Here is a 26,127-nt window from a genome sequence, read left to right on the forward strand (position 1 = left end):
CCTAATCCCATTTATTCCTCTTCACTGAAACTCACCCACCCCCTTCAGCTTTGTTTCACTTAAAGCCAGGATATCCAGCTTCTCATGCATAATATTCACAATCATCTCTTTCTTATCATTCGCACAACATCCACGCACATTCAAACTTCCCACTTTGACAATTTTCTTCTTATTCTTTTTAGTAATTTTTACAGAAAAAGGGGTTACTAGCCCATTGTTCCCGGCATTTTAGTTGACTTTTACAACACGCATGGCTTACGGAGGAAAGATTCTTATTCCACTTCCCCATGGATATAAAAGGAAAAGTAATTAGAACAAGAACTAAGATAAAATCAAAGAAAACTCAGATGAGTGTGTATAAATAAACGTGTACATGTATGTTTAGTGTGACCTAAGTGTAAGTAGAAGTAGCAAGATGCACCTGCAATCTTGCACATTTATGAGACAGACAAAAGACACCAGCAATCCTACCATCATGTAAAACAATTACAGGCTTTCGTTTTACACTCACTTGGCAGAACGGTAGTACCTCCCTGGGTGGTTATTATTTTTAAATCTTTCTTATGAATGTCAATGGGTTTCATCCACTGCCTTGCAGCTTGCAAAGTTCGTATCAAAATTATTTACATCCTTTCATCTTTGCACACCCCAGCCAAGTCTGAATGTGAAAAGTGAAAATATTGATTATTATACATGGTTGCATACCAATGGATCACCCTTATGACTTGTGAAATTGTAATAACACGATTGCAAACAAACCACGGAGCAGGTGGGGTTTGAACCCATGGCAAATGATTCCTAAACTCCAGGCCAGTGTGTAAGTCACTCTGCCAACTAGTCTGGAGTTTTAGGACTTGCTTGCCATGGGTTCAAACCCCACCTGTTTACTTTGTTACGATTGTATCTTCTTTTATTGTAACTGATTTTTCACACAGTTGAGTTATTTAGCTGTTTTAACTTTTAAGGGAGGGACAAGCCTTTTTTCAATGATCAGGACATTAAAAATGAAAAATTATGGAAAAAAAATGTTTTCTTACTGAAAAATAGTGCAAAATTCTGGCAACATTGATGTAATCAGCTTGTTTCTATCATATTTCTAAGTATGTTTTTCATTAAATGTATTTTTTTTTGTTCTTGCTGTCAGCAAAAATACATGTTGGCAATTAGCATTTTTTTTTTTTTTTTCCTCCCAAAATTATGATTTTTATGATTATTTCATTGTAAATACTCTACATGGCAACTTCTGTACTGGCTAGTGTGTGGAGAGCAGTGAGTGAGTCCCTCAGTAGCCGGTAGGATGTAAAGAAGGTAGGAGGGGTGTAGCACGCTGAGAGTTGGTGTGCCACACCAAAAAAATAAATAAAACTCGGTAATAAGTTATTGACATTGTAATCCCTCTCCTGCGATAAGTATTCATTGGATTGTCATGATTTTTGCAGACGTTATTGAGGAATGATGGTTCTACAAACACCCAGGGAGGACTTACGATATTGTGAACAGCATTTTGTTAATGATTTTTTCCTCTTCAAAAAAACAAAAAACCTAACTACACCTACCATCCGACTTACGACCGAGTTCGGTTCCGAGAAACCGGTCGTAAGTCGAACTTTATTACTGAATATCAACATCACATTTTTGTAATGACTTTATTTTGTTTTATTTTGGTATTTCATGTTTTACTTTACTTTTTATGCTGTTAGTACTGTATTTTATACTGTAAGGTTTAGGATAAACACTGTGTACAATACAAATAGTTGTTTATTTCCTAGAAATTTGGCATAAAAAACACGGTCGTAAGTCGAGCAGGTCACAAGTCGGATGGTAGGTGTACAACATTTTTTTTATGGAATCTACTGATGTTATCGCTAAACTGTCCTGGGTCGTTAATAATCTAGCCTTTATCTTTCATCTGAGGTTAACTAGAACATTGTACATCTTCAGAATTTAGTAGAACATGGAAAGTTATAGGACCCATGAAATTGTGCATAATTTTTTTCTACCTAACATGAAGGCTTAACAGTCAAAACAAATGCAGCCTATATGTTTTTTTATGCTGGTTAATCCACTGTGAAAAATCTTATTGAAATTGGACCAAAAAGAAAAAATTTGGTGATTTCACTCGCCCCTCCCTTAAGGTTTAACCCTTTGACTGTTTCGGTCATATATATATATATACATCGTACGCATCACTGTTTTGGACGTATTTAAACGCGTAAATTCTAGCAGCTTCAAATCAAGCAGGAGAAAGCTGGTAGGCCCACATGTGAGAGAATGGGTCTGTGTGGTCACTGTGCACCACATAAAAAAAAATCCTGGAGCACGCAGTGCATAATGAGAAAAAAAAACTGGCCGGTTTTTTTTTTATTAAAACGCCGAATTTGAAGTGTATTTTCGCATAGTATTTATCGTTGTACTCTCGTTTTCATGGTCTCGCGTGATAAAATGGAAAACATATTACAGAAATAGAGATGATTTTGATTACTTTCATGATGAAAGTGACCTTGAAATTGAGCTCAAAGTAGCGGAAATGTTCGATGTTTACCAATGTTCAAGAGTAAGCAAATAACACCACACGTCCAGTACACATCAACTGGGGAGTCTAATATTCTTTCACTAGTGCACTGATGTTATTTATACCATTTTTACAATAATGCAGTAGTCTGCATAACAGTAAATTTTGTATTTTTTGTATGAATAAAAAATCAAAATAGAAAGCAATAATAATATAAGAGGGGCCTAGAGATGTGACTAATGAACAGAGGATATGTTATTTTAGTGCCAAGAATGTCTACATTGTTTATTCTGGACCTTATTTTGAAATTGGCATCTTTTTTACTTTGCGCAAAATTGGCCAAATTGCCAAATTCTGACCACTTTATTGGGTAGTTCAAATCGGTAAATGGGCGGTTTCCTGTACTCAACTGCTAGAAAAAAATGGAGTTCTAAAGAAATAGCTATGAGTTTGGTCAACTGGAACAATGGAACTGGTCAAAAACAGGGCTCAAATTCGGCAAAATCGCCGATGCGTATATGTTGCCGAGACTGCTAACTTCGCGGGAGCGTAATTCCGAGTTTTCGACCAAATTTCATACTTTTGGTGTCATTACCATCGGGAAAAGATTCTCTTATCATTTCATAAGATTTTTTTTTTTTCAAAAAAGTTTTGCGACATAGAATGACAGTTTCAGAAAGGGACTTGCGACAGTCAAAGGGTTAAAAAAGATATTTCAAGGACAACAAATGGAAATAAGTCACTCTGTCTGATATTTTTGGATTCTCCTAGGTAATTTACACTATTTATTTATTTATTTATTTATTTATTAATTTGAACATGATACAGAGAAGTACAAGGAATACAATTTTTAAAGTGCAGCATGCCAAAGCCCCTTGTATGCAGAGCATTATGGGCAGGCTTAAAATTAACTTAAGATTAACTAAGCAATGATATATTCAGTGGTATAAAAATTATTGTAAAACAGATAACAATTTAGTACAAATGAGTATTACAAAGACAGGTCATATGGTCATTTACTGTGTTGCTGTGTAATCAGTAGAATGGAGTATTCTGTTAGGTGATGAAGTTAAATAGTAACAAAGTTTGATTGGGTCACAGGTTGACATTTATGAGATACAATAATGAGATACATACATGAGATACAATTATTCAGTATTTATTTAGTTGTGGGTGAGTAAGTGATTTTTGGGAAGAGACTTGAGTTTATAAACAGACAGTGTTTCTTTTATATTCACAGGTAATGAATTCCAGATTTTAGGGCCTTTTATGTGCATTGAGTTTTTGCATAGCGTGCGATGGACACGAGGAATATCAAAGAGTGATCTGTGCCTTGTGTTATGGTCATGTGTTCTGTTGAGGTTGGTAAGGAGATGTTTGAGGGGAGGGTTTATGTCAGAGTTAAGTGTTCTATGTATGTAGTAGGTGCAGTAATAAGTATGGATGTTTTGTATTGTGAGTAAGTTTAGCGTTTTGAATATTGGTGGAGTGTGCTGTCTGTAGTGGGAATTTATCATTCTGACTGCAGCCTTTTGTTGGGTGATTAGTGGTCTGAGATGGTTTATTGTTGTTGAGCCCCATGCACAAATTCCATAGGTGAGATAGGGGTAAATAAGTGAGTGATATAGGGCCAGGAGGGCTGACTGTGGAACATAGTACCGTATCTTCGATAGTATGCCTACGGTCTTGGAAATTTTTTTGGAAATTTGTTGTGTATGTGTTTGAAATTTGAGTCTGTTATCAAGGTGGATTCCTAGGAATTTTCCCTCTGTGATTTTTGTGATAGGTGATCCATTTATCATTATGTTAAGAGACACATCTGCAGCTCTGTTACCAAACTGAATGTAGTAGGTTTTGTCAATGTTTAGAGTAAGTTTGTTGGTCCTCATCCAGGTTTATATTTTCTGTAATTCGGCATTTACAGTATTGGCTAGTATGACTGGGCTCGGGTGAGAGTAGACGTATGTAGTGTCATCTGCAAATAGTGTGGGTTTGAGTAGTTGCGATGCATTTGGTAGGTCACTTATGTATATGAGAAAGAGAAGAGGGCCTAGGACACTTCCCTGTGGGACACCAATTGTAATTGGCTGTGCGGAAGAGTTTGCCTCATTTGTGTACACATATTGGCTTCTGTTGCTGAGGTATGACTTTAGGTAGTTGAGGGAGTGCCCTCTTATACCGTAGTGCGACAATTTTATGTGGAGCAAGTCGTTATCAACTGTATCGAAAGCTTTACGTTAGTCAGTGAAGATCCCCAGTGGTACTTCATTTTTCTCTATTGCTGTATAAATATGTTCTAGCATGTGGATAATAGTATCATTAGTATTTTTATTAGGCCTGAACCCAAATTGACAGGGGTTGAGTATGTTGTGGGAGATGAGGTAGGAATAGATACGCTTATGGATTAATTTTTCAAAGATTTTAGAGAGAGGGTGTAAGTTGGATATTGGCCTATAGTTATTCAAGTCTGTGTGGTCTCCTCCTTTATGGATTGGGGTGACCCTTGCTATTTTGAGAACTGTAGGAAAGGTAGAGGATTCAATGGATTTGTTAAAGAGTGTTGCAATGATTAGTGATAGCACCTGTGACACTTTTTTTGTAAATAATGGGTGGTAAGGTATTTAAATCTCCTGTCTTGTTTTTTAGTTTGTTGATAATAAGGGAGACTTCAGTTGGTTAGTCGGGGCTAGGAACAGTGTGTTCGGGTAGTTGCCAGTGAGGTAGTCATTGGGTGGGGTATCTGAGCTTGGGATTTTATTGGCAAGGTTTTTTCCTATAGTGGAGAAGAAATCATTGAGTCTGTTTGCTGTTTCAGTAGGTGGGAATTGGGGTTCATCTGGTTTTGTCAATTCAATTTCGTTATTTCGTGTTATCTTTTTTGTTCCTAGTATTTCTGATAGGGTTTTCCAGGTCTTATTTATGTCACCTCATAAGTTGGATAATCTGTTCTCATAATACAATTTTTTAGCCCTTCTTATTAGGCTGGTTAGGATTGACGAGCAACGTTTTGTTTGGTCTCTGGTTATGTGGCCCATTCTGTACTGTTTTTCGTATAGGTGCTTTGTATTTATGGATTTGAGGATACTGGGTGTTAGCCAGGGACTGTTCAGTCTCTTTGCAGTCATCTGTTTAGTTTTTTAGGGAAGTGCTTGTTATAGAGGTATTGGGTCTTTTTTAGAAAATTATTAATACATTCGTCAATATCTGTATAGATTTCTAGCTCAGTGTGCCAGTCAGTGTTTGTCACTGCTGCTGTGAAGTTATTGATAGCTGCCTCATTGTGAAGTCTGAAAGTGACTTTAGTAGTGTCTAGGGGTAATTTGCCAAGGTTTGTTATGAAGAAGGTAGGGCAATGGTCTGTGGTATTATCTGTGATTATGCCTGATCTTAAGGGGGATATGGTGTTGGTCCAGATGTGGTCTAGTAGGGAAACACTGGTCTCTGTAACTCTTGTAGGTTTTGTTACTGTTGGTAGCAACATGCAGTTACTCAGTGTTTGTGAATTCAGTAACATGTGGGTCTTGGTCTTGTAGGAGATTTATATTGAAGTCACCTGAGAGTAGTAAGTCATCTTTGTTCATGCGTGCATCAGTTATCATACTTCCTAGGTTTTCACTAAAACAGCTAATGTTTGACTGTGGTACTCTGTAGATGTTTATCACTGTGAGAGGTTTTTGTAGGTATGCTTGTGTCAGAAGCCAGACACAGGTATGGTAGGATTGTGGACAGTGGAGTCAGAGTGCACATGCTGTGGATTCCATCTCAAATTGCCAAATTGCCAAATTCTGACCACTTTATTGGGTAGTTCAAATCGGTAAATGGGCGGTTTCCTGTACTCAACTGCTAGAAAAAAATGGAGTTCTAAAGAAATAGCTATGAGTTTGGTCAACTGGAACAATGGAACTGGTCAAAAACAGGGCTCAAATTCGGCAAAATCGCCGATGCGTATATGTTGCCGAGACTGCTAACTTCGCGGGAGCGTAATTCCGAGTTTTCGACCAAATTTCATACTTTTGGTGTCATTACCATCGGGAAAAGATTCTCTTATCATTTCATAAGATTTTTTTTTTTTCAAAAAAGTTTTGCGACATAGAATGACAGTTTCAGAAAGGGACTTGCGACAGTCAAAGGGTTAAAAAAGATATTTCAAGGACAACAAATGGAAATAAGTCACTCTGTCTGATATTTTTGGATTCTCCTAGGTAATTTACACTATTTATTTATTTATTTATTTATTTATTAATTTGAACATGATACAGAGAAGTACAAGGAATACAATTTTTAAAGTGCAGCATGCCAAAGCCCCTTGTATGCAGAGCATTATGGGCAGGCTTAAAATTAACTTAAGATTAACTAAGCAATGATATATTCAGTGGTATAAAAATTATTGTAAAACAGATAACAATTTAGTACAAATGAGTATTACAAAGACAGGTCATATGGTCATTTACTGTGTTGCTGTGTAATCAGTAGAATGGAGTATTCTGTTAGGTGATGAAGTTAAATAGTAACAAAGTTTGATTGGGTCACAGGTTGACATTTATGAGATACAATAATGAGATACATACATGAGATACAATTATTCAGTATTTATTTAGTTGTGGGTGAGTAAGTGATTTTTGGGAAGAGACTTGAGTTTATAAACAGACAGTGTTTCTTTTATATTCACAGGTAATGAATTCCAGATTTTAGGGCCTTTTATGTGCATTGAGTTTTTGCATAGCGTGCGATGGACACGAGGAATATCAAAGAGTGATCTGTGCCTTGTGTTATGGTCATGTGTTCTGTTGAGGTTGGTAAGGAGATGTTTGAGGGGAGGGTTTATGTCAGAGTTAAGTGTTCTATGTATGTAGTAGGTGCAGTAATAAGTATGGATGTTTTGTATTGTGAGTAAGTTTAGCGTTTTGAATATTGGTGGAGTGTGCTGTCTGTAGTGGGAATTTATCATTCTGACTGCAGCCTTTTGTTGGGTGATTAGTGGTCTGAGATGGTTTATTGTTGTTGAGCCCCATGCACAAATTCCATAGGTGAGATAGGGGTAAATAAGTGAGTGATATAGGGCCAGGAGGGCTGACTGTGGAACATAGTACCGTATCTTCGATAGTATGCCTACGGTCTTGGAAATTTTTTTGGAAATTTGTTGTGTATGTGTTTGAAATTTGAGTCTGTTATCAAGGTGGATTCCTAGGAATTTTCCCTCTGTGATTTTTGTGATAGGTGATCCATTTATCATTATGTTAAGAGACACATCTGCAGCTCTGTTACCAAACTGAATGTAGTAGGTTTTGTCAATGTTTAGAGTAAGTTTGTTGGTCCTCATCCAGGTTTATATTTTCTGTAATTCGGCATTTACAGTATTGGCTAGTATGACTGGGCTCGGGTGAGAGTAGACGTATGTAGTGTCATCTGCAAATAGTGTGGGTTTGAGTAGTTGCGATGCATTTGGTAGGTCACTTATGTATATGAGAAAGAGAAGAGGGCCTAGGACACTTCCCTGTGGGACACCAATTGTAATTGGCTGTGCGGAAGAGTTTGCCTCATTTGTGTACACATATTGGCTTCTGTTGCTGAGGTATGACTTTAGGTAGTTGAGGGAGTGCCCTCTTATACCGTAGTGCGACAATTTTATGTGGAGCAAGTCGTTATCAACTGTATCGAAAGCTTTACGTTAGTCAGTGAAGATCCCCAGTGGTACTTCATTTTTCTCTATTGCTGTATAAATATGTTCTAGCATGTGGATAATAGTATCATTAGTATTTTTATTAGGCCTGAACCCAAATTGACAGGGGTTGAGTATGTTGTGGGAGATGAGGTAGGAATAGATACGCTTATGGATTAATTTTTCAAAGATTTTAGAGAGAGGGTGTAAGTTGGATATTGGCCTATAGTTATTCAAGTCTGTGTGGTCTCCTCCTTTATGGATTGGGGTGACCCTTGCTATTTTGAGAACTGTAGGAAAGGTAGAGGATTCAATGGATTTGTTAAAGAGTGTTGCAATGATTAGTGATAGCACCTGTGACACTTTTTTTGTAAATAATGGGTGGTAAGGTATTTAAATCTCCTGTCTTGTTTTTTAGTTTGTTGATAATAAGGGAGACTTCAGTTGGTTAGTCGGGGCTAGGAACAGTGTGTTCGGGTAGTTGCCAGTGAGGTAGTCATTGGGTGGGGTATCTGAGCTTGGGATTTTATTGGCAAGGTTTTTTCCTATAGTGGAGAAGAAATCATTGAGTCTGTTTGCTGTTTCAGTAGGTGGGAATTGGGGTTCATCTGGTTTTGTCAATTCAATTTCGTTATTTCGTGTTATCTTTTTTGTTCCTAGTATTTCTGATAGGGTTTTCCAGGTCTTATTTATGTCACCTCATAAGTTGGATAATCTGTTCTCATAATACAATTTTTTAGCCCTTCTTATTAGGCTGGTTAGGATTGACGAGCAACGTTTTGTTTGGTCTCTGGTTATGTGGCCCATTCTGTACTGTTTTTCGTATAGGTGCTTTGTATTTATGGATTTGAGGATACTGGGTGTTAGCCAGGGACTGTTCAGTCTCTTTGCAGTCATCTGTTTAGTTTTTTAGGGAAGTGCTTGTTATAGAGGTATTGGGTCTTTTTTAGAAAATTATTAATACATTCGTCAATATCTGTATAGATTTCTAGCTCAGTGTGCCAGTCAGTGTTTGTCACTGCTGCTGTGAAGTTATTGATAGCTGCCTCATTGTGAAGTCTGAAAGTGACTTTAGTAGTGTCTAGGGGTAATTTGCCAAGGTTTGTTATGAAGAAGGTAGGGCAATGGTCTGTGGTATTATCTGTGATTATGCCTGATCTTAAGGGGGATATGGTGTTGGTCCAGATGTGGTCTAGTAGGGAAACACTGGTCTCTGTAACTCTTGTAGGTTTTGTTACTGTTGGTAGCAACATGCAGTTACTCAGTGTTTGTGAATTCAGTAACATGTGGGTCTTGGTCTTGTAGGAGATTTATATTGAAGTCACCTGAGAGTAGTAAGTCATCTTTGTTCATGCGTGCATCAGTTATCATACTTCCTAGGTTTTCACTAAAACAGCTAATGTTTGACTGTGGTACTCTGTAGATGTTTATCACTGTGAGAGGTTTTTGTAGGTATGCTTGTGTCAGAAGCCAGACACAGGTATGGTAGGATTGTGGACAGTGGAGTCAGAGTGCACATGCTGTGGATTCCATCTCACATTGGTCTTCAGATGCATGATAGAACTGATAAATTGGCTAAGCTGTATGCTTTCAAAGAGGGAGTAGATTACAATCTTGGCTTGTCAGGTAGTAGTTTGAGAACAATAATACAAAAAGAACTTCAACTGAATTTTATGGACTTAAGGCTCAGGGAGATTGACACCAGTGAGTCCATATATCATCATTCTATCATGCAGGAGGAGCCACATGTCTATGGTGCATCCAACAAAATAAGCAGACTCTTGGATGTCACTACTGCCCGGCTCCTGCTGGGTTACAAGTATCTTTGGCAGGTTAAATCACCACCACCAGATGTAGACCAAACGAAATGTAAACTTTGCCAGATGGACTATTGTCACACCCTGCGTCATTATGTACTGGAGTGTGATAAAATTAATGAATTTAGAAACAACTCGCTCAGAAATGTTCAAGAAATGGCAAAGTACTTTATCCACAGTGGTATATTGCAGACCATTCTGGAGAAATACCCTGACTTTGCTAGCTGTAAATAAAGCATTACCACATGTGTGCATGTGTGTGTGTGTGTGTGTGTGTGTGTGTGTGTGTGTGTGTGTGTGTGTGTGTGTGTGTGTATGTATGTGTGTGCACTCACCTAGTTGAGATTGCAGGGGTCGAGTCCAAACTCCTCTGTGTGTGTGTGTGTGTGTGTGTGTGTGTGTGTGTGTGTTTGTGTGTGTATGTGTGTGTGTGTGTATGAGTGTGTGTGTGTGTGTGTGTGTGTGTGTATGTGTGTGTGTGTGTGTGTTTATGTGTGTGTGTGTGTGTGTGTATGAATTTGTGTATGTGTGTGTGTGTCTCAACAATCAATATTTGCACCAATAACTCACTACAGTTGTGACCGGGTGTGGAAGTGTGAATTGCTCATTACACTATAATTTGTTCATGATTGTAGCCATGTATAAACGTAAGTAACCATTCTTACAGGATTCATTACCTTTGTAACTTGTGAGTTCATTACCTTGTACCTAGTTCAGCCATCACAACTTTGGGAGCCCAGTCCCTGGACCCATTACGTACCTCTGTAATCTGTAAATACCTTTGTAACTTGTCATGATTGTGACTAGACCTACCTGGAGTTCATTACCTTTGTAAATTGTGAGTTCATTACCTTTGTAAATTGTGAATTCATTACCTCTGTAACTTGCTCAGCTATCAGAACTTTGGAGTCCAGTCCCTGGACCAATTATGTACCTCTGTAATCTTTTGACTACCGCCCACAGGATGGGTATGGGGTGCATAATAAACATATTAAACTAACTAACTAACTCATCCCTTGTGCAAGTATTGGTGATACATTCTAGTTGGTCTGAGTAGTATATAGCTGCGCCACCCCTTTGTTGATCTGGCCTACAGTTGTGTATGGCTGTGTAACCAGGAATGGCATAGACATCTGTAGTATCAGGCTTTAGCCAGGTTTTGGTGAGAGTAATGATGGACATACTGGCATGCAGGGAATTTAGTAATGCTATGAGGTCATCGTAATGTTTGCTTAAAGATCTGATATTGTAGTTAAAGACAGTTATGTTGTTGTTGGGTCTAAGAAGTGCCTTTGATTGTTCTCCCGTGTAGTAATTACAGTTACTGTTTGATTCATTTAAGTCATTAGATAAGAGGTTGGTATCAGGATCAATGCTTGTTATCATAAGATTTATAGTGAACCTATAGTTAGAATTAAGTAGAAGACAAAGTAAATATTCTAAAGCTATAAAATAGCACCTGAATTATTTTAACAAATGTAAAAAATATGAGCTAAGGGAGCTCTTTAAAGCTAAAATAAATGAGGCAATATAAAAGGGACTAAAATAATTTGTGGTGAACAAAAAGTGGTAATCAAATAAATGAATATAATGGCAAAATAATGAACTTATTACACTTTAGCACCTGAGAATAGCACCTTGATTATATTAACAATTGTGAATATATGAATTAAGGTTGTTATATAAAGCTAAAACAAAAGAGAAAAAATATAAGGGACTAAATTAAGTAACTGTAAACAAAGTTAAAATGACAGATAGTCACTATGATATATTGAATTGGGAGTAAGATCTGATTATTTTTTATTAACACTGGCCGATTCCCACCAAGGCAGGGTGGCCCGAAAAAGAAAAACTTTCACCATCATTCACTCCATCACTGTCTTGCCAGAAGGGTGCTTTACACTACAGTTTTTAAACTGATTTGTTATATATAATAAGTTGAGCAATACATTGTACTATAAAAAGTAAAAGTATGATAATTGTATTGATGTGTACCTGTGCTTGTTAAATCACTGTATATTATTTTTTTTTTTTTTTTAGGTTGAAAGAATATCTAGCCACTACAGCAAAGATTTGCAGTATTTGGTGAGGTCTTTAATGACTTGCAATGTAGAGCACAGACCCAACACTTCGTGGATCCTTCACCAACCCTTCATCCGCCGTCACATCTTGGTCTTCCTCAATGATACAACTAATCTTGCAAGTGCCTGTGGCAAGAATGAAAAGCAGAATGCTGTTGCAGGAGACAAGAAGAGGGTAGATAAATTTGAAGGAGTGAAATGTGTAACCAAGCAGGATAGCAGAAAAAATTATAGCCATTATCCTGACAGGAAAGTTTTTGATATCAAACGTGAGACTCTACATGATAATGGAAAGCAAAGTAAACCAGTTATGTACCATTATAATTTACATTCAAAGAGATGCTCTGGGTTTCTTCAGACAGAGTTAAACTCATTGTGTATATCTGAAGATAAGATGAAGTTAGATGCATTAAGGGAGGAAACTAAGCAAGCTGAGACTAAAGAATCTGTGTGTGAACAACACGAAAAATGTGAGTTGCCAGCTGCTGGCAACATCGACTCGCGGTCTCGAAGACGATGGCGCAGTGTTAAAAAGTTAGTAATTGAAGGCAGCAAAGATTGGGAAAAGAGCAGTTCCTATGCTAATCCAGGATCTTGGGGTACTGAGAAAGATGGAGTGGACGATGCAAAGTTAATCTCACGTTCATTTTCAGCTCGTGAACGAAGAAGGCAAAAAAGACTCAAAGAAATTGAAATGGAAAGAGATGAAACTCTGCTGGAACATGCAAAGTTTACCAATTCTCAGGAAAACCAGTCATTCCCATCTCTTTATAATAATGACGAAAATTTTTCTTCAGATGATTTTGATTTACATTCTTCTTCTAGTGCAATGTTTACCCTAAAAACTGAGGAAGACAATGAGTTTCTTCACATGCTGAGCACAACTTTAACTGAAGACTCATCACTGACATGTGATGAAGTAGTTGCTGAAACTGTAAGCAAAGAGAACAGTGGTGAGGTGGAGGCAAGAGTCTCTCAACTTGAAGCATCTCTTTTTGATATAGTGGGAGAGGTGAGTGATTAATACTTTATTATAATAGTTTTGCTGTTATATTCCCAGTTCTTTTTACTCTTCCTATAGTCAGGTCTTAAGATATTCAAAATGGCCTCTCCTCACATAGCAATGTACTCGTTTATCGACGACTCAGACTTATGACGGGCTTTCTGACCAATATGCATAACTAAATACAATGGTACCTTGAATTTCGAACAGCTCCCAACTCGAACAATTATGTAAGTGTATTTTTGTAAGTGCTTTTGTAAGTGTATTTTTGGGGATCTGAAACGGACTAATCTAATTTACATTATTCCTTGTGGGAACAAATTCATTCGATAACGATGCTCGAACAGCTTTCTGGAACAAATTATGGCCAAAATTCGGGGTACCACTGTAATGTATGTATATTAGAGTTGATTTCCTCTATTCTGTTTGATAGTATACAGTACACTACTGTATAAACATTTAAAAGTTTTATAAATGGTGCAAAGGTGACATAGAATAATATCAAAGATGGTTGACACAAACCCACTACCATTATGGTATGCTCCTCACTTAGCAACGAATTTTTTACTGACATGGTCTTAGGAACGGAACTCTGTTAAGTGAGGAGAGGCTGTATGTGATCAGTTATATTCTTCAAGATATGTAAACATTTTTAGAGTATTTATGAATAAATTTGTTTCACTTAAAAAAAGCTTGTATAATGTGGATGAACATTATCTGATAGAATATAGTGAATTCTTTATAGAGTTTTGTGTATTAACCATTATAGAATATGTATGAAAGTATAGTAGTACCAACACTTTTATATGGGTGTGAAGCTTGGGTTGTAAATGCTGCAGCGAGGAGGCAGTGGAGATGTCCTGTCTAAGGGCAATGTGTGGTGTAAATATTATGCAGAAAATTCGGAGTGTGGAAATTAGCAGAAGGTGTGGAGTTAATAAAAGTATTAGTCAGAGGGCTGAAGAGGGTTTGTTGAGGTGGTTTGGTCATTTAGAGAGAATGGATCAAAGTAGAATGACATGGAGAGCGTATAAATCTGTAGGGGAAGGAAGGCGGGGTAGGGGTCGTCCTTGTTTTAAAAGGTTGGAGGGACGGGATAAAGGAGGTTTTGTGGGCGAGGGGTTTGGACTTCCAGCAAGCATGTGTGAGCGTGTTAGATAGGAATGAATGGAGACGAATGGTATTTGGGACCTGACGAGCTGTTAGAGTGTGAGCAGGGTAATATTTAGTGAATCAAATCAAATCAAAGTTTATTCTCTATAAGGATTACAATGCGGGGTTTAAAGATTTTGGTTATTGTGTGGTTTACATGCAATAAAATACAGTGAACCCCCGGTATTCGATGGCATTGGTATTCGATAAATCCGGTATTCGATGCATTTTAACGCAAAAATTTCGCCTCGGTATCCGATCGAAAACCCGGTATTCGATGCGATTCGTACGAGACGTGTCCCAGTGTGGCCTGAACTGTCCTGTGTGTGCCAATGTTTACAAGCCAGCCAGTGTGCGCGCATCTAAGGATACATTAGGTACATTCCATATTATCACTGATTTTGGTGCTTGTTTCTGCAAAATAAGTCACCATGGGCCCCAGGAAAGCTTCTAGTGACAACCCTGTGGTAAAAAGGGTGAGAATTAGTATGGAAATTAAGAAAGATTTTGAAGGGTTTGGGGCTAACCCTGAGAAGCCTATGCCAGTTGTGGAATCCATTGTGCCTACTTCAAAAATTAAGGAAATGTGTACACAGTGGGTTGAACTGCAAACCTTTATGGATGAAAATCACCCTAACACAGCTATTGCAAACCGTGCTGGTGACTATTACAATGACAGTGTTGTGGCCCATTTTAGACAAATCGTAAAGGAACGGGAGGTACAGAGCTTTATGGACAGATTTGTTGTGCAACAGAGGTCCAGTGACTCTCAAGCTGGTCCTAGTGGCATTAAAAGAAGAAGGGAAGTAACCCCAGAAAAGGACTTGCTACCTCAAGTCCTAATAGAAGGGGATTCCCCTTCTAAACACTAACACCATCCACACACTCCCTTCCTCCCATCCCATCAATCATCACCAGATCTTCATTAAAGGTAAGTCTCAATTATTCTATTGTTATTGTTGTTAATGTAATTATGCTATTGCATTAAACTTAATGTTTCATGTGGTAAAATATTTTTTTTTCATACTTTTGGGTGTCTTGCACGGATTAATTTGATTTCTATTATTTCTTATGGGGAAAATTGATTCGCTTTTCGATATTTTTGGTATTCGATGAGCTCTCAGGAATGGATTAATATCGAATACCAGGGGTCCACTGTACTAATTACAGAGGGTGCCACTAGAACACCTAGCATGGCTAGGCCTTTCGGGCAAACTTAGATTAATTCTTAACCCTAAATTATTGCAAATTGTGGAGTAAGTTGACTAAATACTAAGTGACTAAATACTAGTTTGTGAGTTTAGCAATGTGAATGCTTTTGTTTTGGCACAATACATAGTTTCTATATTGGAGTATCACAGGCAAACTTATGACTAGTTAGGGATTCAGGGAAACCAGTTATTTTATATAGCTGGACTAGAGTCCTGGAAATGGGAAGTACAATGCCTGCACTTTAAAGGAGGGGTTTGGGATATTGGCAGTTTGGAGGGATATGTTGTACATCTTTATACGTATATACTTCTAAACTGTTGTATTCTGGGCACCTCTGCAAAAATAGTGATTATGTGTGAGCGAGGTGAAAGTGTTGAATGATGATGAGAGTATTTTCTTTTTGGGTCACCCTGCCTCGGTGGGAGACAGCCGACTTGTTAAAAAAAAAAATGTGAACAACTTTTAATGCCACACCTTATAAAATGCATCATTTTTGTTATTCTGCTTTAGAATTTGTTTTGTAACACACAGATGCAGCTTATACAGAGCCTTTGTTAAAACAGTTAATTATTGTTACCTGTAATAATAAAAATAAATGAGCTAAATTATAGAATATGCCAAATGGTATTTTTTGTGTGTGCACTTGTTTTGTTTTTTATATCTGAGGGTTACTGTAGTATTGTGCATTTAAGCATATGTATATTTATATGTTTTATGAGTGCTGAATGATCTTGTAGGCCCAGTTACTTTGTAAATATTAAAATTTACTTCCTAGAATGTGCAAAGCTACATTTTTAAAAACACAAACCCAGAAATTATTGATAAAAATTTTCCACCCACAGGATGCAGCAGTGTGTGTAATAGACCTCCTGAAACTAGAAAGGTGGGAGGTGTGGGACAAGCAGCAGCAGGCAATTCAGGAACTGCTAGGTGATGAACTCTTCAATTCTGTAGCTTCTACTGTCTGCAACCTCAAACTTTGCTATTCCTTTAGACACGACTTAAAAAACAATTAACCAAATGAGAGTTAAATGCAAAAATGTTGAGATATTGAAATTTCTGGCCAAGAATTCAGGCTCAGGACAGTAGAATGCTGGAATAATTTAGTGACAAGTTAATAGATACCAAAGACTAATTCATAAGTGTTATTTGTTAACTCATTTATTACAGGTAGTGTGACCCTAAAAAAGGAGAAATACTTTCACTATCATTCAGTCACTGTCTTGCCAGAAGCTTGCTGACACTACAGTTCAGATGGCCCTCTGAACTGCACCATCCTTACCCATCCCTCATAATACTGGCATTGTACTTTTAATTGTTATTGTGTAAATATAAATTATGACTGAATGGAATGCCATGGAGTAATTTCATTATAAAGTAAGCAGATGGTCTGGAGTTGCTGCCATATTGCTGTTAAATTTTTGGACTTTATCTTTTGCATTCATGACACTGCTAGTTTTGTCATAAATTTCAGGCATGAATAAAACTACAGGTAACATACATGAGATGTGTGGCACCACCTGTGTGTATTATATAGGAATGTGGTAAAATATAAATTCATGGTCTGTGAATGTGATCCCAAAGCCAAAAAGAAACGTGAAGTACAAATTAATAAAATATATCCATTATCCTTTAAAAGTGTGTTAAATGTCAAACTTAAAAGTTTTTATTTTTTCAGTAGCTTGTCCACCTGAAGTGGCATCTCATCCATCAGGACAAATTTAACCAAAACAAGTGAAACTTTGTAAAATTGTCTCCTATGCAAGTTCTCTAACAGAAAATTTGCTGCCATGTTTTAAAATGCAGTAGCTTTTAACTCAGTTTAGGGACAAAAGATATAATATATAGGATTAAGCCCATATTTTAATTGCCTTCCATACTTATTACAAAAAATTTCATATTTTTCTTGTAAACAAATAAACGTTTATATTATCATGAATTTTAATTTCTAATACTGTAGTCAGTGACTTGCATCAACAAAATGAGATTTCCCATACCAGTAGTGGGTCGAATTTCCTTTCACACTTATTCATCCATATGTTCGTGGGGATAGAATGTCCTGACATGGGTTTTCGTCAGATAACCCATCATTGGTTCTCAAGGGAGGCATTCTTAAAGCCCTATGTGGTGCTGTATACCCTGTGCTGGGGGAGCAGCAGGTCCCTCTTGCTCATGTGGTTTACAAGTTAGTGCTGTCAGTGATCCCTACAAGTTTAGCACATCCCCCTGATTATACTAATAATAAGATTGTCAGTAATGCATAGCTGGTGTCTTTAGTCTGGTGTTTTTGATAGCATTGGTATTCAAAAACTACAAATTTAATCCTCAGGAACAACCCTGACTGAGCTAAATCCTAAAAGCTGGGGTGACTCTAGGTCTAACTATCTCCTCTGGTCTACTGATAGCAATCCAAGACAGACAACAAGCACACACTATGACTGTAATAATTGTAGCAGGATGGAAACTAGTACAGTACTTCTTTACTTTCATATCCACTAAAGGCATGAAAAATGGAGACCCAAGAAAAGCAGGCATCAATTGACTGCAGTTTAGCTCTTGTTGATAATAATAATGATAATTGACAGGAACATGGGGCTAGTAACCCCTTCTCCTGTATACATTACACAATTTAAAGAGAGAAACTCATTTTTCTTTTTAGGTCACCCTGTCTAGGTGGGATATGGCCAGTTCATTGAAAAAAAAAAATAGTGGTTACAAAGACTTGTTAGTAATGACAAGTGATCACTGAATCTGACTTGTGGAACCATAATGGGAAAATTACTATTAAACGAGAGGTCTTTTGATAAATTCTCTACAGCAGTGCTTAATGACCCATGTGGGTTTAGCCCTTTTCATGGGTATTACAATAATCTCTTCCTATGAAACCCCTCAAGGAGGTTCCTTGATGCTGGTAAGGTGTTCTTGATCTAGGGAATTGGATCTGTGCTCCAGTTCCCTGAATTAAGCCTGAATGCCTACCCCTCTCCACACGTGCTGTATAACCGCTCTGGGTTTAGCGCTACCCAGGATGATAATAACCTTCCTGTGAGAGAATCATTGTTGAACTTATAGAATTTGCTATCCGTTACAGAGTCTGCTGCAAGTGTTGTATGACCCAAATTCAAATTCAAGTTTATTTCCACATGATGCATTGTTTATACCCCTCAAGGAAGGTTCCTTGATGTTGGTGAGGGGCTCTTGATTTAGGGAATAAGATCTGTGCTCCAGTTCCCCGAATTAAGCCTGAATGCCTTCCACATCCCCCCCCCAGGCGCTGTATAATCCTCCAGGTTTAGCGCTTCCCCCTTGATTATAATAATAATAATAATGCATTGTTTATACACTCCATGGGGAAGTGGAACAGAATTCTTCCTCTGTAAGCCATGCATGTCGTAAGAGGCGACTAAAAGAAGTAGTAGTGTAATAAAACAAATCAGTTACTCGAACCATACTTATGTTAAGATGTGATAAATATTCGTTGTGAAAATTTCATAACTGCCCTTAATGTGTGTGTGTTGTATTCTTCCCTATTTATGCCAGGAGCAAGGGGCTAGTAACCCCTTCTGTATGAATGACTAAATCTAAAACGAAAAACTTTGGTTTTTCTTTTTAGGTCACCTTGCTTTGGTAAGATATGACCAATTCGCTGAAAAAAAATATTTATAAAGGAATGGTTGACACTTGAATGGAACAAAAACTTCTCCAGGCTGAGGGACTGACCACCTCAAAACTACATCATCAAGGGTGATGGACTGATTACAGCATCCTCACATCTCTGCTGCCTCTCCAACTTTTCTGTACTTGACTGAAGAAGCCTACTGTGTAGGCGAAACATTTCGGAATAAAGATACCTAACTGTTGCACGTGTCTTACTTACCAACCTGTCAGTATTGTATACCATTTTGATAATACTTCCTTTAGCACTTCTCACAGCCCTTTCTAACTCTACCTGTTATCCTCTCCACCCCTGGCTACTCTGCTCCAGCAACACCCCCTTTTCTCTAGCACTGTCTGACCTTAGTGAGTTTAGCTCTTGGTTTTGATTATAATAATAATGCTGTATAAGCGGGGCCCTCCTGTAAGTTCCAAGTGTTGTGTTGAGCAATGGAATTTATATTAGATATAAGAGAATTGGAACAATTTCATATTCTGTATGTTAAAATTAATTTTTTTTCATAAAACAGCTTCACAGTGTTGTGAAACTAATGTGGCCACTGACTTGATTCCTTGTAATGAATGTGAGACTGTTTTTGTGGAGAAACAGCATGAAACCTGGACACTTTGATTTTTTCAACACAAAAGATGTTTGCAGGATGGATAATTACCATAATGCATGTGTTATTCAAGAACCCCTGTGGAAATAAGTATGAGTTTTTCCTAGGTAATTTACACTATGTGTGATAATTGTACTTAAGTGTACTTGTACTTAAATAAACTTACTACCTACTATGCAAGACCATTGTGAATATCCAAAACTTGTATAATTGTATTTGTACAAACTGTATCTAAATAAACTAACCAAATGTACTAAATGTCTTATGGAGCATTAGTGAGTGTATAAGGTGGCAGAGTGAGGGTATAGGGTGGGAGAGTGATTGTATAGGGTGGGAGAGTGAAGGGTATAGGGTGAGAATGTGAGGGGATGGGATGAAATACAATACATACTAGTGGCCTTCTTATATGCTTCACAATGTATACCTGGAGAGGGTTTCAGGTCAACTCCCCCACAGCCCAGTCTGAGATCAGGCCTCGTGGTGGATCAGGGTCTGATCAACCAGGCTGTTACTGTTGGCCACACACAAACTGACATAGGAACCACAACCTGGCTGGTCAGGTACTGACTTAGGTGTCTGTCCAGTGCCTTCTTGAAGACAGCCAGGGGTCTATTGGTAATCTCCCTTATTTATGCTGGAAGGCAGTTGAATAATCTTGGGCCCAGACACTTATTGCATTGCTTCTTGGTGTACTCGTGACGCCCCTGCTTTTCAGTGGGGGAATGTTGCATCTCCTGCTGAGTCTTTTGCTTTCATAGGGAGTGATTTTCGTGTGCAAGTTGGGTACTAATCCTTCTAAGATTTTTCAAGTGTATATTATCATGTATCTCTCTCACCTGCATTCCAGGGAATACAAATCAAGGGACTTCAACCATTCCCAGTAATTTAGGTGCTTTATCGTACTTATTTGTGCCAGGTCACCAATTTCGCCTGCCTTGAAGGGGGCAGTTAGTGTATAGCAGTTGTATTCCAGCCTAGAGAGAATAAGCAATTTGAAGAGAATCATCATGGGCTTGGCATCCCTAGTTTTGAAGGTTCTCATTATCCATCATATCATTTTTCCAGCAGATGCAGTAGATACATTGTTGTGGACTTTGAAGGTGAGATCCTCTGACATTATCACTCCCAGGTCCTTCACATTACTTTTTTGCTCTATTGTATGGTTAGAATTTGTTGTATACCTGATAAAGTTTTAACTTCCTCAAGTTTTCCATATCTGAGTAGTTGTAATTTCTCTTCATTTAACTTCATATTGTTTTGAAATCTTGGGTAGCTACCCAAGATTTTAGACTCTATAACCCCACTCGGTACATCATCAGATGCAGCATTCTCCACCTGACCTCAGCATTCTGAACCTGACTATAAATACTCGTGTCCCTTCCACCCCAGGTAGATCTGTTTGTGACTTGAAAAAGCCCACTGTGTGGGCGAAACGTAGTCAATAAAGGATCACATTATACTGCATGTGTGTTTATATTTCCATTGTGTCGGTATTTTATACCATTTATTTCCATAATTGTTTGGTATCTAAGTGGTTGGCAATCTTGCTTCTTAGAACCCTTCCAAAGATTTTTATGATATGGGATGTCAGTGCTATCGGTCTGTAGTTCTTTACAATTGCTTTACTGCCACCTTTGTAGAGTGGGGCTATGTTTGTTGTTTTTAATGAGTGTGGGATGGCCCCTGTGTCCATGCTTCCTCTCCATAGATTGATGAAGTCATTCAAAATCAAAATCAGTGCAGTTTACATGTAACAAAATGTTACATGTAATTGTATGTATTACATGTAAACTGCATTTTTTGTTCTGCATAAAAAAGAAATAAAGATTAGAATTAGAATTTGAAGAGGGTGGAAGAAAGGAGTTAGGAGAGGATGAGGACAATAGGGATACAGGAATGCTGAGTATTAATGCAGGTAATGATAGGCACGGTTAGTGGGGGTTGAGAAGGGGGGATGTGGGCATCATAATATTAATAATCTTTATTTCAACAACTATATGTACAATGTATACAGGCCATAGCTGACATCAATGACATACTACTACTATATAAAAAGCCCTTTGTTATGCAGAGCATTTCGGGCAAATTAGGTCAATTTTGTTCCGGGATGCAACCCACAACAGTCGATTAACATCCAGGTACCTATTTAACTGATGGGTGAGCACTAGACAGCAGGTGTTTAAGGAAACACGTTCTAATGTTTCAACCCATACTGGGATCGAACCATAGACAATCAGTGTGTGTAAGCTGAGCACATTGCCTTTCTCAATAAAACACATATTCTGTGAGAAATTACCTGCATGAGGCTTACAGGGTATTACCTGATTATTACATGCAAGTAATTTGGGTGAGGTATTTTCTCACATAATTAACCCTTTGGTTCTTCAAACCGGATTACTCTACATCACAGACTAGTGTTCAGAAAATTACATATGGTGTCCTCCTACGCTCCTGTATCACTCCGTGGCCGCTGCACACCCTCCTTCACAGCAAATTTATTGAAGGGTCAAATCAGCATCACATTTTAATATACAATTATTGTATTATTCATATTTACACATGCTTAATTTAGGAAAATTATAACAAAAAAGAATTCCACATATTCAATACCTAGATATCTTTATTGAGAGATGTTTCACCCACCAGAGGATTTATCAGTAAAATAAAGAGAAATGAGAACGGAATTTCTTGAAATGAAGCCAGCGGAAAGGTGCAAAGCAAGGTTTGGAACAGTGCAGCAACAGTAGTAGGTGTAAGTCACATGTGGGCAGGGCCTCTAGTGAAATATCATCTTTATTTCTACAAGTACATGTACAAGGTACACAGGCCTAGCTGACATCAGTGTGAACATGGACAACCAGTGCAAGGAAACATGCCCAATGTTTCAACCAACACAATAAGTGTCCAGGGCCCCCGACTGTTCAATTGCCTCCCACCATACATAAGGAGGATTATCAATAGACCCCTGGCTGTCTTCAAGAAGGCACTGGACAGGCACCTAAAGTCAGTACCTGACCAACGGGCTGTGGTTCATACGTCAGCTTGCGTGCGGCCAGCAGTAACAGCCTGGTTGATCAGACCCTGATCCACCATGAGGCCTGGTCTCAGACTGGGCCGTGGGGGCATTGACCCCTAAAACCCTCTCCAAGTAAACTCTCGCCAGGAATCATACCCATACCCTAACTGTTGCCTATGTGTCTTACCTACCAACCTGTCAGTATTGTATACCATTTTGATGTTCACTTTGTGAGGCTCCAGGTAGCAACAGCAGCAGCAACAGCCTGGTTGATCAGGCTCTGATCCACCAGGAGGCCTGGTCACAGACCGGGCCGCAGGGGCGTTGACCCCCGGAACTCTCTCCAGGTAAACTCCAGGTAAACTGACAAACCATACCACGGGTGGGGTTTGAACCCGCGATCAGAGAGTCTCAAAACTCCAGATCATCGCGTTAGCCACTGGGCCAGGTAGCTTCAATAAGATTCATCCAATTAGGTATATTTCTACACCATAGGAAGATTAGCATAGGCACCACTGGCCCAGTGACTAATGCAACGGTCTGGAGTTTTGAGACTTTGATCGCGGGTTCAAACCCCACCCGTGGGATGGTTTGTTTGCAATCGTGTCATAACGATTGCAAACAAACAGTTAAGTATCTTTATTCCGAAATGTTTCGCCTACACAGCAGGCTTTTGCCACCAGGTCACCATAGGTCATGACCAGGTGGACCTGAAAGCTGCCAGTCATGTTCTTCCCCACGATAACCATCATGATAATAATGATAATGTTAAAAGTGATAATGATAAAGATAATAATAACAAATGTAATGAAAGTAATAAATACAATGATAATGGTAAATATAATAATAATAATACTAATCATAAAGATAAAACTAATGATAATTATAACTTTTTGGGGTCATCCTAGGTAATCTACACATACTGCTATGTAATGATAATTTATGTAACTGTACTTATATGTACTTGTACCTGATATATATCTGATATGGCCTAAATACCCATTAATAATCCACATTTTTCCTGTAACAAGTGATATATGGCGTAGTAAGAGTGACATTGTTCAATTATCCAACATACACTATATAAAACACATTATAAGAGTATATAGAATTATGTGAGATCCAAAAACTAAACCAAAATAGGCGAGAAGAAAGTAAATAAGCAAGAAGAAGATAGGCAGGTAGTGAGGAGGAGCAGACACGTCACAGCAGCAGCAGTCAGCAGCAGCAGCAGCAGCAGCAGGCAGGAGCAGCGGCAGACAGTCAGCAGCAGCAGCGGCAGACAGTCAGCAGCAGCAGGCAGGAGCAGCGGCAGACAGTCAGCAGCAGCAGGCAGGAGCAGCGGCACAGCAGCAGCAGCGGCAGACAGTCAGCAGCGGCAGACAGTCAGCAGCAGCAGGCAGGAGCAGCAGCAGGAGCAGTAGCAGCAGCAGCAGAGTCAACAGTAACAGGATCAACAGTAGTAACGGGAAGAGCAACAGTACAAGTAACAGCAGCAGCAGACAGTAACAGGATGACAGTCTCCCACAATTACTGATAAAATATATACATATATTCCACTCCTCCATCATAGTACTCAGTCTGACACTCATGTGTAAGTATTCATTAAGTACTCAACCAGTCATCATTATAAAGCTCAGCTCATTATATTACGTAATTAACACTTAATGAAGTTAACTTTATTGTTATTTTACGTTATATTAGGGATTACTTTCCCAATATAATAAGTATATCTTAAGTATATTGAGGTATACAGTATATATATATATATATTGTTGCTTAGTAAGTAAGTTTATTCAGGTATACACAAATACAGTTACATAGAATTATCATATATAACAGCATATGTGTAGAGAACCTAGGATAACCAAAAAAAGTCAGACAGAGTGACTTATTTCCATTGGGGTCCTTTATATTCATGTTATTAATTGTTGCTCTTAACAACGGTGCTTGATCCAAGGAATTGGAGCTACCTTCCACTTCCTTGGATCAGACCTGCTCACCTCCCAGGTGCTGTATGACCCTTACAGATTTACTGCTTCTCTGGTAATACAATAATGAAGATAAGCCAGGCTAAGCCAGCTATGTATTCTTTACCTTAGTTACGTTGTCATGTACAGAAATATTACATATAATCAACCTGACATTAAAATTATAAATTATTATATTGCTAGTCATTATTTAAACAAGGAAAAAAATTGACATTGAAGACTTAACATAGAATGTTGGTGGCCTGGTGGTTAACGCTCTCGCTTCACACGGTGAGGGCCTGGGTTCGATTCCCAGCCAGAGTAGAAACATTGGACGTGTTTCTTTCCACCTGTTGTCTATGTTCCCCATCAGTAAAATGGGTACCTGGGTGTTAGTCGACTGGTGTGGGTCGCATCCTGGGACACTGACCTAATTTGCCCGAAATGCGGAGCATAACAAGTGGCTTTCTATAAAGTAGTATGTCATTGATGTCAACTAGGATTGTATACCTTGTACATGTACTTGTAGTAAATAAAGATATTATTATTATTATAATCCGATAAACTACAAACACGAGACTAAAACTTATGACTACGTTTCGGTCCGACGTGAACCATTAATTAGTCACAGAGAAGCACGAAGGGAAGAGAGCCAGTACTATATACTATACAAGAGGGGCTGGGACCGGGAGAACGAGAGGAGGTACAGTACATAGATTTTTCAGGTGCTGAAGATAGGTGCCTGTTCTGTTATCCCCACTTACCTCCCTCTTTTGCACTATCCTACTCTCAAAAATGATTTTTTTGGAAGGTATCAAAAAATTTGATAAATACGGTAGACCCACTGTAATAAATACAGTGACAAGCCACACTTATTTCACTTGAATGAGATGTTAAAGAACTCTTAAGTATATTTAGGTACAGGTATGCATAAGTACAATTATCATACATTGTAAAATATGTAAATTATCCAGGATAATTCCCAAAAAATCAAAATGACTTAAGTGTGGTTTTTATTTTATTATTATCACACTCGCCGATTCCCACCAAGGCAGGGTGGCCCGAAAAAGAAAAACTTTCACCATCATTCACTCCATCACAGTGTGGTTTGTCACTATTTATTACAGTGGGTCTACTGTATTTATCAAATTAGATTTTTTGAAACCTTCCAAACAAATCATTTTTGAGAGTAGGATAGTGCAAAAGAGGGAGGTAAGCGGGAATAACGGAACAGGCACCTATCTTCAGCACCTGAAAAATCTATGTACTGTACCTCCTCTCGTTCTCCCGGTCCCAGCCTCTCTTGTATAGTATATAGTACTGGCTCTCTTCCCTTCATGCTTCTCTGTGACTAATTAATGATTCATGTCGGACCGAAACATAGTCATAAGTTTTAGTCTCGTGTTTGCAGTTTATCGGCTTATTGTAGCA

At 38.3% G+C, this 26,127-nt stretch overlaps 2 protein-coding genes across 6 annotated transcripts in view; both read left to right on the forward strand.

Annotated features, from left to right (window-relative positions):
* The window catches only part of LOC128694220 (uncharacterized), a 67,661-nt gene extending 48,481 nt beyond the window's left edge, over nucleotides 1-19,180 (forward strand). For 2 of the 4 annotated variants that reach the window (XM_053784221.1, XM_053784224.2), the window contains exons 8-9: nucleotides 12,029-13,081; nucleotides 16,279-17,369. In XM_053784221.1, the coding sequence (XP_053640196.1) occupies nucleotides 12,029-13,081; nucleotides 16,279-16,452 (1,227 nt within the window). In that variant the 3' untranslated portion in view covers nucleotides 16,453-17,369. Of the gene's footprint in view, nucleotides 1-12,028; nucleotides 13,082-16,278; nucleotides 17,370-19,049 lie in introns of those variants that run through there. The other 2 variants (XM_053784223.2, XM_053784222.1) reach the window with 2 other exon arrangements.
* A 4,726-nt stretch (nucleotides 19,181-23,906) lies between these two features.
* Nucleotides 23,907-26,127, forward strand: part of Ube4A (Ubiquitination factor E4A) — a 76,253-nt gene continuing 74,032 nt past the window's right edge. Inside the window, exon 1 of one of the 2 annotated variants that reach the window (XM_070093522.1) lies at nucleotides 23,907-24,320. The gene's annotated coding sequence lies outside the window, so the exon portion shown is untranslated. The remainder of the gene's footprint in view (nucleotides 24,321-26,127) is intronic. The other variant, XM_070093520.1, reaches the window with a different exon arrangement.

The sequence above is a fragment of the Cherax quadricarinatus genome, chromosome 43 (assembly GCF_038502225.1).
Source record: "Cherax quadricarinatus isolate ZL_2023a chromosome 43, ASM3850222v1, whole genome shotgun sequence".
In the NCBI taxonomy this organism is placed as follows: Eukaryota; Metazoa; Arthropoda; class Malacostraca; order Decapoda; family Parastacidae; genus Cherax; species Cherax quadricarinatus.